We start from the raw sequence: 15,526 nt of genomic DNA on the forward strand, positions 1-15,526 counted from the left end.
AATGAAGAACACCATCTTCTTCATGTCTGAATCGGGTTGTGTCTTTTCTTTTGGTTTTGTGGAGAATCATATTGTATTGTAATGTTTGGAATTCTATCTTCTTGTGTGGTAACAAATAGAATGGAATCGTAATATAATCTAGATTCAGGGTTATATATTAAATTGTTTTACAATCCAACTTTATTTATAGTCACATTTAAAAACAAGAGTTGACCAAAGTACTGAACATCAGCAAATGGGGCGAAGCCTGCGAGCTAGTTCAGGCAGTCAACTCGAGCCCCAACGATACATTCGCACATAACGCCTCTCGTCACTCTGGCAACCATCCAAACATAGTCTCCTAATCTGGCGCTCTATTTAAGCTGTTGGATCTACTTCTGCCTTGCTAATGCAGCTGCTGCTACTGCTGCTGTTTCCACGCTGCTGATGTGTTCACCTCGCTGCTGCGTTCACGTTGGCGATGCTCGCCTGCCCCTCCACCACCCCAGCTTCCTCCCAGCTTCCTCCCCAGCTTCCTCCTGTAGGCTCGGGGGATAGTTATCTAATCATCACTCAATATTCTGTGTTAGTATGTGGAGTGATGAGGCCCGAGCCTAGACGCCAAACTCAAACTATATACTGTTTGTAATAAACATATTAATGGAACAGGTGAGCTGTCTGTCTGAAATGCATTCAGACAGAACAGCGAGGACACAAAACCATAAAACCAGACTTAGATTTAGTTTAAACGCACAGACTGACATCGGTGATACGGTGACTGAGAACGTGGAGCTTCTGCAGTACCTGTACAGGAAGTCTGCCAGGCCGTTGAGGCTGCACTGAGCCACTTTGGATCCCAGACTCCTGTTGATGGAGGCGGACCGCTCCAGATCCACCTGCAACCGCTGGACCACAAACACCACATCATGGTTAGAGACCTCCAGTTCAGACAGGCATTGAAACCAGCGGCACATGAACGCATCACAGTCCAGTGGCTTCAGATAAAGGACTCTGGGTATTTAGCTGCCAACACTTCAGGAGTTTGAGTAGAAATGCTTCCAGTCTAAGGCCTGTCCTATTTCCTGGAGCACTAATTAACTCTTCCATTGCGTTATGATGGCAGTTATGGTCCCAGGCATTAGTCCAGCCCTCAGATAAAGACTTACTTTAACACCATGTACTTACAGGCTGGGAAGAGAGGAGCATTAAAAAAACAGGTGAGATTTATCATCACTTTTTACCCGTTTAATGCAAATGTTCCCACATGCACGTCTGAATCTCATCTTTAAAACAGATTCAAGCAAGAGATCTTTGAAAAAACCTCCCTGATCCTCTTGTGCTTCTTCTTTCAGGCACTAGAGGACAGCAGCAGTGTGTGTGTGTGTGTGTGTTTGAGGAAGTGCTTGTAGTTGACGTTGGCTGCCGATCAAGGAAACTCTCATTAACTTAATGAAACCCAGGAATCCACCATTCTGTTTTTACACTTGATCCAATAAAAATAAACATTATTAAAACACACACACACACACACACACACACACACAGACCTGTATGACGGTCTTGGCGAGCGTGATCTGGAACTCTTCGATGTGCAGCGTCTCCATCCACCTCTTCTCCTCCTCGTCCAAGACCTGGTTCAGCTCCGTGGTCACTGTGGCCTGCAGGGCGGCGCCGGGAGGGAGAACAAACGCACCTTCACACACATGTCCTCACAAGAACACACAAGCAGAACAGGAACAGGTGTGTGTGTGTTTCTGTGTCTCACCCTGACGGAGTTGAGGCAATCCAGCTCCAGCCGGTCCACAGTCTCTGTGGGCAGCAGGGGGCTGAGCTGGGACCGGCTGAAGGGGCTGGTGATGCACACGGTCCCCAGAACATCCCTGAAACAAATACACAGGTGAAACGACACACACAGGAAGTGAATGAAGGCGGCCCCCAAGGTGAGATCTGGACCTGATGGTACCTGTTGTAGATGTTGTGCAGCCAGTCCAGCAGCGAGTAGATGTCGGTGATCTCCAGCTGGTTGTCGGTGATGGCCTCCAGTCGCCTGGCAACCGCCTGGTGGTAGCTCTGCACGTACACCTGAGGTCAGAGGTCAGAAGTCAACACCAGACCATCCATCGCTATGCTAGCTAGCGGTCCTTTGACCCCAGGATGTCTGGAAGACCATGGGTTTAATAAAGAGTCCTAAACCCTGATGCTGCCTTCAGGGCCCAGATCAGGACCACTCCTCACCAAGAAGGGCTGGTACTCCTCGGGGTAGATGGACACCACGTTCCTCTTGGCGGCCCCCAGGTCCTCCACCACTCGGGCCCGGATCCGGTCCAGATACCCCGCCAGCTCCCCGGCGGTGAACTCGGCCTTCTGGGGGAGGGAGCCGTCGGCCGCCTCGTTCACGGCCTCCCCCCAGCGCTGCTTCAGGTTGCGTGGCCTCGGACCCCCGGGGGCCGCCACCTCGCTGACGGCCCAGTCCTTGTCGGCCTGCTCCTCTTGCTGCAGCACCTGAAGAGTGAGAGTCACGTTACTCAGCCAGCAGAGCTAACATGTTAATACCGCCCCTCTGTAAGGTCCCTCACCTGCACCACCAGCCCCAGGTTGGGCCCCGCCGTGGGGCAGCGCAGGGACTCCTTCACCACGGCCCACAGCTCCTTCTGCAGCTCCTCGTATAGCAGCTCCACGTCCTTGGCCTTCCTCCGCCCGCCGTCCTCCGCCTCCGCCCCCCCGCTCACCTCCGTCTCCAGCTCCAGGATGTGGCTGTCGGCCAGCAGGAGGTCCCGCCCCTTCACCAGCTGCAGGATCTCCAGCACTGAGGAGAACCAGGGAGCGGGTCAGAACAAACACTCTGCCGGACTGCACGGTCACCAGAGGTCACAGCGACGCGTTAGCATTAGCGGCTGCCTTCAGGTCCCGTAGGAAAACAAACGCACCCTCAGCTCGGCAGGAGGTGCGTTTGATTTGAACATCAGAGAGGACGGAGGTTCCCACAGAATACAGATCAGTTTCTCATTCATATTCAGACAGGGGAATATCTGCAATGACTCAGAGCGATGCAGCCAGGCGGAAGTATAGCACAGCTAGCTATGGGATATATTTATATTGCACAACAGTGATGGTCTTTATGGGGGGGGGGGGGTCAGTCTGACGGCTGCAGGGAGACACTGAGGGTGGACAGTCTGGCACTCTTTGTGGGCAGGAACTTTTTCCCAGGGAGGAAATAAAGTAATGTTGACTTCTTTCCCAGGGTACAGCAGGGTGTTGCTCTGAGGTCAGAGGACCTGTCAGCGATGACATCATCCGGGCTGACGGGTCACAGTGATGTCACAGCGTCGCATTAAGACAAGACGCTGCCGCTAACTGTGGGAAAACACAGCGCAGAGGTCCTGCACGGGGACCAGTGAAGGGTTATAAGCGGTGCAGGAGTGTCTTATTACTGACCCTGAAGGCAGCGTCTCCCTGGATGAATTGGATCACATGTACCTGAACTACCCACGCATGAACGCCACGACCTCTGACCTCTGAGGTCTCCATGCTGCAGGAGGAAATAAAACCAAGTTCAAAGATGAGCCTCTTCCTGTGTGTGTGTGTGTGTGTGTGTGTGTGTGTGTGTGTGTGTGTTTCCTGCAGTGTGTATTATCTGGCTGCTGCAGCGTTCTGATGAATAATTGAGGCCCGTTTCCTGTGAGATTATTCTGCGTCTGTTAGTGGTTTGACTGGAAACGTTATTTATTACAGGCGTGTTCCAGAAACCAGGGGACACGCTTGTCTTTATGACTGTCTCATGCTATGTCTCATGACATTTCCATGCTTAATCTTTACTGGGGGTCTCACTATGTCTTAAACTCCATGCTTTAATGTCTCTACGGGGACCATAGTTCTGCTGGCAGTCATGTGTCTCTACAGGGACATGTCTCCATGCTTCTGTGTCTCTACTGGGACATGCTCTCACATGCTCTGCTTGTCTCTACGGGGACATGTCTCCATGCTCTGTGTCTCTACTGGGACATTGTGTCCATGTCTGTGTTCCTACAGGGACATTCTCCATGCTTTAGTGCTTTACTGGGACATGTCTCCATGCTTTATTCTCTACTGGGACATGTCTCCATGCTTTAATGTCTTTTACTGGGCATGTCTCCAGCTTTAATGTTCTACTGGGACATGTCTCCATGCTTTAGTGTCTCTACTGGGACATGTCTCCATGCTTAGTTGTCTTTACTGGGACATGTCTCCATGCTCTGTGTCTTTACTGGGACATGTCTCATGCTTAGTGTCTCTACTGGGACATGTCTCTATGCTCTGTGTCTCTACTGGGACATGTCTCCATGCTCTGTGTCTCTACAGGGACATGTCTCCATGCTCTGTGTCTCTACAGGGACATGTCTCCATGCTTTAGTGTCTTTACTGGGACATGTCTCCATGCTCTGTGTCTCTACTGGGACATGTCTCCATGCTCTGTGTCTCTACTGGGACATGTCTCCATGCTCTAGTGTCTCTACTGGGACATGTCTCCATGCTTTAGTGTCTCTACTGGGACATGTCTCCATGCTCTGTGTCTCTACTGGGACATGTCTCCATGCTCTGTGTCTCTACTGGGACATGTCTCCATGCTCTGTGTCTCTACTGGGACATGTCTCCATGCTCTGTTTCTCTACTGGGACATGTCTCCATGCTTTAGTGTCTTTACTGGGACATGTCTCCATGCTCTGTGTCTCTACTGGGACATGTCTCCATGCTTTAGTGTCTCTACAGGGACATGTCTCCATGCTCTGTGTCTCTACTGGGACATGTCTCCATGCTCTGTGTCTCTACAGGGACATGTCTCCATGCTTTAGTGTCTCTACTGGGACATGTCTCCATGCTTTAATGTCTCTACTGGGACATGTCTCCATGCTCTGTGTCTCTACTGGGACATGTCTCCATGCTCTGTGTCTCTACTGGGACATGTCTCCATGCTTTAGTGTCTCTACTGGGACATGTCTCCATGCTTTAATGTCTCTACTGGGACATGTCTCCATGCTCTGTGTCTCTACTGGGACATGTCTCCATGCTCTGTGTCTCTACTGGGACATGTCTCTTTATTTTTCTCATACTGCCTGTGCTGCAGCTCCTCTTTTCACCCTCTGTCTGAAACCAGAGTCTGCTCTGATTGGTTAGCTGGTCGACTCTGTTGTGATTGGTCAACCACTCAGAGATGTCCCGCCCGCTTAGCCTATCAGGTAGAGTGTTGAAAGTGGTAGAAGAATTATTCTCTATTACCTCTGTCTAAGTGAAAAATGTGCTGTGATAATGTGTGCAGGTTACACACACCCACCCACACACACACACACACACACACACCCACCCACGCACACACACACACACACACACACACACACACACACACACACACACACACACACACACACACACACACACACACACACACACACACACACACACACACACACACACACACACACACACACACACACACAGGGTGCGTCCACTGTAAAGTGATATGTCAGCACTTTGAGCACCTTTAAACCAGACGACACTGGAGCTTGTTAAACACAGCTATAACAACACACACACACACACACACACACACACACACACACACACACACACACACACACACACACACACACACACACACACACACACACACACACACACACACACACACACACACACACTGTCTGAGAAACACAGCTCTTTTTGTTCAGCTTCATCCATCTAGAGGAAATCTGTTCCAGCTGGAGGGATGAAGCCCCGCCCACAACGGCCGCATACCAACACCAGCAAGACCATCAGAACCAGCAGAACTATCAGAACCACCAGAACCAGCAAGAGTATCAGAACCCTCAGAACCATCAGAATGATCAGAACCACCACAACCCTCAGAACCCCTCAGAACCCCTCAAAACCCTCAGAAGCAGCAGAAGCAGCAGAACCTGACTTTTGACTTTTACTCCAAATATATAACATGTGGTTTTTTTCCTAAAAATTCGGACTTTTCCTGAAAATCTCAAAGTTCTGACCTTATTCTGAAAAAAGCAGAATTCCGAATTTTATTTCAAAATCTATTTTTTTTACTTTTTCCTGAAATATCGAAATTATGAGGTTTTTTTAAAAATTCAGATTTTTTATTTCAACTCATTTCAGAAAGTAATATTTAAGTTATGAAAATAATGTGCGCTGACTTTTCTCAAATTTCTGACTTTTTCAGAAAATCTCAAATTTCTAAAAATGTCAGAATTCTGATTTTTTTCTCAAAATATAAAAATTCAATTTGTTGACTTTTTTCCTACAACTCTGGCTCTATTCTCAAAATCACAACGTTGTTTTGTCTAAAAGGTTGTTTCTCCTCACAGCAGAGCATCGACACCACCGGACTCTACAGAGTTATTAAAACTGGCCTCAGATCAGATTTGACTAAAACACTTGATATGATCAGAGTGTTTAACAGGTAGATAAAACACCTGCCGATCAGGAGGCTGAATATTCTCTCTTCCGCTCCTCAACGTCTGACTCAAGTATCTGAAGCGAGCCGAACACGTCTGCTGAATCCTGTTCAACTCTGTGAAACCTGAAACTGCTGAGTCATGATTCACCTGCTCAGAAACACCTGAGGAGGAGCGTCAGTTTAGTGCTGATTCACCTTCTGAGGTCCCTCTAATATACATACTCAACAGAAGTGTGTGAGAACAATAGCTGTATTGTGTGTGTGTGTGTGTGTGTGTGTGTGTGTGTGTGTGTGTGTGTGTGTGTGTGTGTGTGTGTGTGTGTGTGTGTGTGTGTGTGTGTGTGTGTGTGTAATCTGAGCTCTGCTTTCACATTTTTCTCTGCTCGTCGTTCCTTCACTAAAAGCTCTGGACGTTAAAGTGGATTTGCTTTCAGAGTTTCGGAGCGGAAACAGAAGCTGCAGCTGGTACTGTAAGAGGAACTCAGATATGTTACTCATGTCCATATGAAATATCACAGTAAAATATGTTAGAAGTAAGTTATAGTTATTCTTTTTTAATGAAGTCTTAGTATTTTAAGAGTAGAAACAGGAAGGTGGAAGAACTCGGCTAAAGTTGCTCTTGAGTGTTTTATAAACTGTGAGGAGTCCCTTCAGAGAGGAAATGTATCCAGCTGTGATATTTAATAAAGTCCTGTCCTGGAGGCACAGCTGCTCCAAACATGCTCCTCTCTGCAGGATCCTCTCCTCCACCCTCTGAACAGGAAGTCATATTAAAGTTTAGGCAGTTTGGGTGATCTCATATATGGGTAAATTAAACATTAAGGCAAATTACAGAATGATATAACAACAAGGTGACAGTGTGAGAGATCCAAGATGTGTGTTCTTATTATGATGCTGCATACACATCCACACATCTCAAATGAAAAATACTCATTATGATTCATCATGTATTTTAGTTATCTAGGAATTAAAATGTACTCCTCCAGGAATGATCACTATTTCTAAAGGTAAAGAAATGGCAACCCGAGAGGGTGGGTTTATTTTGTAAGGCTTCTGGGTCATTTATATCTCAATATTTTCAACGTTCAGATGTATCTCAACATAGAGGGGATAAGGAAGTATTTCTATACTATTGCCTATTGTTATTATAATCATCAGTAATTCCTTCTTTGTTTGAAAGAACGTTGTTGCTGCACCATTTAGGAACCTGGAAGGATTCAAGTTGGCTTTGTCCGCCATAAGGATTTTAAAATATCACAAAATACTATAAAATATCTGAATAAAAATCAGTGAAGGGTGTTTTAATGGTACTGGACGGAAATAGCCGCGTAATGTTAAGTGAAGACACCACTCAGACTCTGCTGCTGCAGGGTTATAGAGTCAACGATAAGCAGATATCCATTTCATAAATTCCATGTGTAATATCTGTGCTTCTTCGTATTCTGCTGCTGCCTGCGCGTGAAGTTCCCTACAGCGACTATTAACGGTCCTTCTTATCTTCTATGAGGACAGCCGCTCCTGTGATCGTCCTCAGTACTCAGTGTGTAAGTTGCTTTGGATAAAAGAGTGTAACAAGTGACATGTGATTTTAATATAATGTAAAATAAATATATATAAATGAACTCTGATTAATCTTTAGGGCTTTTTACAACTGTAACACCCAATGCTTCAAATGAAGGCTGTAAAAGCGTTCCTACTTCTGATTTACAGACGTCTGTTTCCTAATGTAAGTCAGTGGGAAACGTGTTGTGGCTGTCGTACCACTGTTTGGCCACTAGGGTGTCTTCTTCGTCTGTTGATTCCTCTGACGTCAGCGCTTTTTAAACTCCTCCCTCCTCTCGTCCATCATGAATCCAGAGCTTCCTGCTCTCCACTAATATATAAAAATACATTTTCAGTAAATATTCCAGTGATGTAACCGACCGGACTTCTTCCTGCGGAGGGATATGACTGCACACAGTCCCTTGATCCTCCCTAGCAACGGTCTGTTATCCTTAGCAACAGTCTGCTAGCGAATATTAACAACCTCGCATCACAATCGAGTATTCACCTACGCTGTGTAATAATACATTTAAAATCTTCACTTCCTATGTTTCGCAGACTCACATGTTGCATTTCATCACAACAAATAGTACACACACACACACACACACACACACACACACACACACACACACACACACACACACACACGGAGGTCAGATGGAGGTCAGATGGAGATTTCTCAGCTCCCTCTAAAGAGAAGCTCGGACAAATATTTGATTTCATAATATCTCTTGTTCTCTGTGCAGGGGGGTCTGAACCACAACACATCCCAGCTGTTTACACACACACACACACACACACACACACACACACACACACACACACACACACACACACACACACACACACACACACACACACACACACACACACACACACACACACACACACACACACACACACACACACACACACACACACACACACACACACACACAGTCGACCCAGCATGGAGCTTTTTTTATTGACATCACGGTCTCCTGTTATCAGATAGACGGTTTGCAGGTATCTGACGCTGAATTCCTGCCGTGCAGAGCGTTTAGAATCCAGGATGCCTGATCACAACGAGCAGAGGGTCACACACAGGTCAGAGAGGGTCACACACAGGTCAGAGAGGGTCACACACAGGTCAGAGAGGGTCACACACAGGTTAGAGAGGGCCACACACAGGTTAGAGAGGGCCACACACAGGTTAGAGAGGGTCACACACAGGTCAGAGAGGGTCACACACAGGTCAGAGAGGGTCACACACAGGTTAGAGAGGGCCACACACAGGTCAGAGAGGGTCACACACAGGTTAGAGAGGGCCACACACAGGTCAGAGAGGGTCACACACAGGTCAGAGAGGGTCACACACAGGTCAGAGAGGGTCACACACAGGTAAAAGAACTACAGGACTCATTCTCATGTCTACTGACACCACGTTCACTTAAGAGCCACATTACCATTTACTCACACACACACACACACACACACACACACACACACACACACACACACACACACACACACACACACACACACACACACACACACACAGCCGACCCAGCTTGGAGCTTCTTTTATTGACATCACGGTCTCCTGTTATCAGATAGACGGTTTGCAGGTATCTGACGCTGAATTCCTGCCGTGCAGAGCGTTTAGAATCCAGGACGCCTGATCACAACGAGCAGAGGGTCACACACAGGTCAGAGAGGGTCACACACAGGTTAGAGAGGGCCACACACAGGTCAGAGAGGGTCACACACAGGTCAGAGAGGGTCACACACAGGTCAGAGAACTACAGGACTCATTCTCATGTCTACTGACACCACGTTCACTTAAGAGCCACATTACCATTTACTCTACAGGTGATTCTTTTACAAAAAGGGTCGAATATTTCAGACATCAGGACAGTTTGAGGTCTTCCTTTATTACATCAGGGGTCTGTGTGTGTGTGTGTGTGTGTGTGTGTGTGTGTGTGTGTGTGTGTGTGTGTGTGTGTGTGTGTGTGTGTGTGTGTGTGTGTGTGTGTGTGTGTGTGTGTGTGTTTGCGTTTGTGTTAACAATACACAGCACTGATGCAGGTACAAACAGCTCTGACCCCTTTAATCCTGTTTAGCAGGCAGTGAAACAGAAGACACATACACACACACACACACACACACACACACACACACACACACACACACACACACACACACACACACACACACACACACACACCTTATTTGCTGATACGGGGTTCTTTAGCGTCTGAAAACAAGTCCTCACCTGAACATCCAGAAGATTCCCTGCAGTCAAACAGAGGGTCCTTATATAAAACTGTATGCTATTATATATTACAAACAGCAGTCCACATTTAGTGTGTGTGTGTGTGTGTGTGTGTGTGTGTGTGTGTGTGTGTGTGTGTGTGTGTGTGTGTGTGTGTGTGTGTGTGTGTGTTTACAGTAATAACAGTAGGCCTGTCCCTTTCATTAAAACTGTTTTCTGTAAAGCTGCTCCGACAAGAGGGGGGAAAAGGTGCAACCACTCTATAACGTCCCAAACTCCTCCATCAGGAGGAACTCTGCAGCTTCAGAGAGGATGCAGATATAGAAACACAAATCAGAACTCATGCAGGAACATCTGCAGCAGCTCTTCAACACATGCAGCATCTAGAGAACATTCAGCAGAGGAAACATGAGCAGTTTACTAAAGCTGCAGAAACCAAACGCTGCAAGAAGCTCCAACACAACGGAGACCAGGGGACACTAAAGAGAGACGCACACAGCTGGAGACCAGGGGACACTAAAGAGAGACGCACACAGCTGGAGACCAGGGGACACTAAAGAGAGACGCACACAGCTGGAGACCAGGGGACACTAAAGAGAGACACACACAGCTGGAGACAGGGGACACTAAGGAGAGACGCACACAGCTGGAGACCAGGGGACACTACAGAGAGACGCACACAGCTGGAGACCAGGGGACACTAAAGAGAGACGCACACAGCTGGAGACCAGGGGACACTAAAGAGAGACACACACAGCTGGAGACCAGGGGACACTACAGAGAGACGCACACAGCTGGAGACCAGGGGACACTAAAGAGAGACGCACACAGCTGGAGACCAGGGGACACTAAAGAGAGACGCACACAGCTGGAGACCAGGGGACACTAAAGAGAGACGCACACAGCTGGAGACCAGGGGACACTAAAGAGAGACGCACACAGCTGGAGACCAGGGGACACTAAAGAGAGACGCACACAGCTGGAGACCAGGGGACACTAAAGAGAGACGCACACAGCTGGAGACCAGGGGACACTAAAGAGAGACGCACACAGCTGGAGACCAGGGGACACTGAAGAGAGACGCACACAGCTGGAGACCAGGGGACACTAAAGAGAGACGCACACAGCTGGAGACCAGGGGACACTGAAGAGAGACGCACACAGCTGGAGACCAGGGGACACTAAAGAGAGACGCACACAGCTGGAGACCAGGGGACACTAAAGAGAGACGCACACAGCTGGAGACCAGGGGACACTAAAGAGAGACGCACACAGCTGGAGACCAGGGGACACTAAAGAGAGACGCACACAGCTGAAGACCAGGGGACACTAAAGAGAGACGCACACAGCTGGAGACCAGGGGACACTAAAGAGAGACGCACACAGCTGGAGACCAGGGGACACTAAAGAGAGACGCTGGGTGACGTTCAGGATCATAAAGCTGTCTCTGTCTCAGAGCTGGAAGTGTCTGTCAGTCTATCTGAATGTTAGCTACGTTAGCGAGCTAGCTTCCAGCAGATCTGCAGTGACATCAGGAGTCATGTGATCACGTTGTTAAAGAAAGACCAGAAAACATTTCAGACAGAGTAAAAAAATGAAGGTTTGTGTAGATATATCTGTCACAGTACGACACAGTGGGGATAATACAAGTGTTTTTACATGTAAACAAGGGTGTGGGCGAACTGAGAACACACACACACACACACACACACACACACACACACACACACACACACACACACACACACACACACACTTAAATCATTCATTACAAAATAGCAGAGTAAACAGGGTGTGATAAACAATGGACGCCCTGAGAAAGTTTCCAGGACTGGCCCAATCTATCTCACACACACACACACACACACACACACACACACACACACACACACACACACACACACACACACACACACACACACACACACACACACACACACACACACACACACACACACACACACACACACACACACACACACACACACACACACACACACACACACAGTGAAGAAAAGTCCAGTTAGAAGTTATAGTCCTAACGTATTCCTTGCACACAGTTGTTGTATCAGACAAAATGTAAAGCCCCCCCCCACCCTGCCTACCTGACAGTGGCTCTCTGGGCTTGACCTCCTCCACCACCTCCTCCTGCACCGGCTGCTCCTCGGGGCCCAGGGACGAGTGGTCGTTCATGGACTCCCTCTTCAGCTTCCCCAGGCCGACCATCTTCATGAAGGAGCGTCGGCTGGTGGAGTCGCCCTCGCTGTCGGCGCAGTTCGTCTCTCCATTAGTGAACGACTCCTTACGAGAGCTCAGGGAGTCGCGGTACTTCCCGGCAAACCTGACGATCACGGAGAAACAAAACACAGCGTCAAACTCCCAAAGACAGACCTTAACCTCAACAACTGTCTTCCCCCGTCCTTACCTCAGCAGGCTTCCCTCGGAGCTCCTCCTCCCCCTCTTCTTCTTCTCTGCAGGGGAAGGCGTTCCTTGCAGCGACCCCTGGGGCGACGGCGTTGCACTTCCTTTGCTCCTCGCCGACATCCTCAGGTTCTTCCCCAGCTTCCCCAGAGACTTCAGCGGGGATTTGAACTTGAACGATCCCTTCCCCGAACTTCCACCTCCGCCTCCACTTCCCTTCTTACCCTCGTTGGCCTCGTTCTCGTCCTCCTCGTCTTCGAACGGGTTGCGGTCTCGCTGCACGTCCCCGTCCAGCAGCGAGCCACCGGGTGACCATCGCTCTCCGTTCCCCTGGAGGCCGTCATCGTCGTTGTCGAAGGGGTTGTGCTGGTGGGGGGTGATGTTGAGGCTCATCCTGCGCAGGATCCAAGCGTTTTCTAGAGTCGGACCGCCGCCTTTCAGGCGCACTGGGAGGTTTTTGAGGATGGGCATGATGTGGGGGGGGGGGGCAGGGAGGGAGGAACCTAGGGAGGGAGGGGAGAGAGCCAGATTAATCAATCTATCAATCACTCAACCAGACTATTTATTAATCAACCGACCGACCGACCGACCGACCGGACCGACCAACCAGTCAACCAACCGACCTATCGACCGACTGACCTATCGACCGACTGACCGACCGATCGACTGACCGACCAACCAACCAACAAACCGACCTATCGACCGACTGACCGACCGACCGACCGACCAACCAACCAACCAACCAGTCAACCAACCGACCTATCGACCGACTGATCGACCGATCGACCGACCGACCAACCAACCAACCAAACCGACCTATCGACCGACTGACCGACCGATCGACCGAACAACCACTTTGTTTTTTCTTTAGTAATGAAGTGGGGAGGGTTCTTGGAGATGGGGGGTAACCTGTATGTTGCCTTGTCTTTGAATATGTGTGCCTCCTTATGTTACTATCTCCAGCGTCTCTTTTCTGCAGTAATAATTAAGAATAATTCATTCTATTTAGAGGTGCCTTTCAAAGCACCCAAGGACACCTTACAATTCATAAACTATTCCAAGGAAAGATTGAAAACAGATAAAGACCATTTTATATTTCAATCATAAAATGAAACGCTGAGGACTCATCCGTGCTGCTGGGAGAGTTACCTGTCATTGACCTCACACACACCTGCAGGGTTCAGACTCCGGGGGAAGTTGCTGATAAGACCCCACCCTGACGGAGACGGTCAGTTAATCTTTATGACTTAATGTCAGATAACGCACCTGCTGTGACGCAAATCCTCCGGGAAGAGGGATGTGCTGAATGTAATTTGGCATGGTTGTGTCAAAACTCCAAGTTCCCATGAACGCCTCGTACAGTCAGAGCAACTACGCAGATATCACCGTGCTGTTTGAAGCTCTGAGCTGAGACTACCTCTTTCAATTGTGTTGTTTCCATATTATAAGAAGGATCAATTAATCAACCAACCAACCAACCAATTAGTCAAGGAATGAATCAGTCAATCAAGTAACCATCTCATCAACCAATCAGAGGAGAACCTGGGTTTTCTCCACCTATGTGCTCATGTTTCTTTGAATATGACAGAGTTAATAACACTTGAACTGGAGGTACGTCCTGAAGGATTGAATCAAACAGCTCACTCTGACCTCATAACCCAATTATCTAAACCACGGTTTGGGAAGATAAAATAAAGTATAACTACAGTAAAACCCACACAGACACACACACACACACACACACACACACACACACACACACACACACACACACCACACAACACAACACAACACACACACACACACACACACACACACACACACACACACACACACACACACACACACACACACACACACACACACACACACACACACACACACACACACACACACACACACACACACACACAGTCGACCCAGCATGGAGCTTTTTTTATTGACATCACGGTCAGTATTCACCTAAGCTGTGTAATAATACATTTAAAATCTTCACTTCCTATGTTTCGCAGACTCACATGTTGCATTTCATCACAACAAATAGTACACACACACACACACACACACACACACACACACACACACACACACACACACACACACACACACACACACACACACACACACACAGACACAGACACAGACACAGACACACACACACACACACACACACACACACACACACACACACACACACACACACACACACACACACACACACACACACACACACACACACACACACACACACACACACACACACACACACACACACACACACCCCTACTGTACTGCCCATTAAATAAAGTTTAACTACGTTAACCCATAATACTTAAGCCATGGCAAAAGAACAAGCTCAATTCTGATTGGCTGTCAGTCATTTACAAGGAAACTGGGGAACATTCAAGGACTTCTGGAACTTTCCAAAGCACCTGTAAAAACCTTTTCAAGGACTCATTCCTCAAGGAGTCCTTTGTGGATCGTAGAAATGTAGAGTTTACAGTCAAGTATTCATGTAACTGTGAAGGGATATTCAGGGGATTACCGTTGGTTGTTGGAGGTTTTTCTCCAGACAGGAAGATAAGCACTTTCCTGCTGGAGACGTTTTATGGACACCAATAAAAGATTAGTTTTACCTGACAGGCGACAGGGGTCCCTGCTTTACAGCCGAACTCTTTAATGCATCAAATTATCAGAATAACTTTGGCTAGGCTAAGGGGCGGGGCCTCTCTAAGTGGTTGACCAATCACACTGCCAAAAAGATGTAAAGTCAGTGAAAGCTATAAAGATATTTAGCACGAAGGACACTTTTAGTTCAGTGAGTTTGATGCATTCAAACACAGTGGGTGAGCTCAGTGTTTATGTGATGAGGAAATCTGCAGAAGG

General features: G+C 48.0%; 1 protein-coding gene across 2 annotated transcripts in view; it reads right to left on the reverse strand.

Annotated features, from left to right (window-relative positions):
• The window catches only part of LOC134880118 (tumor necrosis factor alpha-induced protein 2-like), a 34,618-nt gene that overhangs the window by 7,699 nt on the left and 11,393 nt on the right, over positions 1–15,526 (reverse strand). For both annotated transcript variants that reach the window (XM_063906844.1, XM_063906843.1), the window contains exons 2-9: positions 12,645–13,143; positions 12,325–12,560; positions 2,556–2,785; positions 2,215–2,481; positions 1,943–2,061; positions 1,745–1,859; positions 1,527–1,637; positions 784–884 (exon numbers count right to left, since the gene is read on the reverse strand). In XM_063906844.1, coding sequence (XP_063762914.1) covers positions 784–884; positions 1,527–1,637; positions 1,745–1,859; positions 1,943–2,061; positions 2,215–2,481; positions 2,556–2,785; positions 12,325–12,560; positions 12,645–13,111 — 1,646 coding nt within the window. In that variant the 5' untranslated portion in view covers positions 13,112–13,143. The remainder of the gene's footprint in view (positions 1–783; positions 885–1,526; positions 1,638–1,744; positions 1,860–1,942; positions 2,062–2,214; positions 2,482–2,555; positions 2,786–12,324; positions 12,561–12,644; positions 13,144–15,526) is intronic.

Source organism: Eleginops maclovinus, chromosome 18, assembly GCF_036324505.1.
Source record: "Eleginops maclovinus isolate JMC-PN-2008 ecotype Puerto Natales chromosome 18, JC_Emac_rtc_rv5, whole genome shotgun sequence".
Lineage (NCBI taxonomy): Eukaryota > Metazoa > Chordata > Actinopteri > Perciformes > Eleginopidae > Eleginops > Eleginops maclovinus.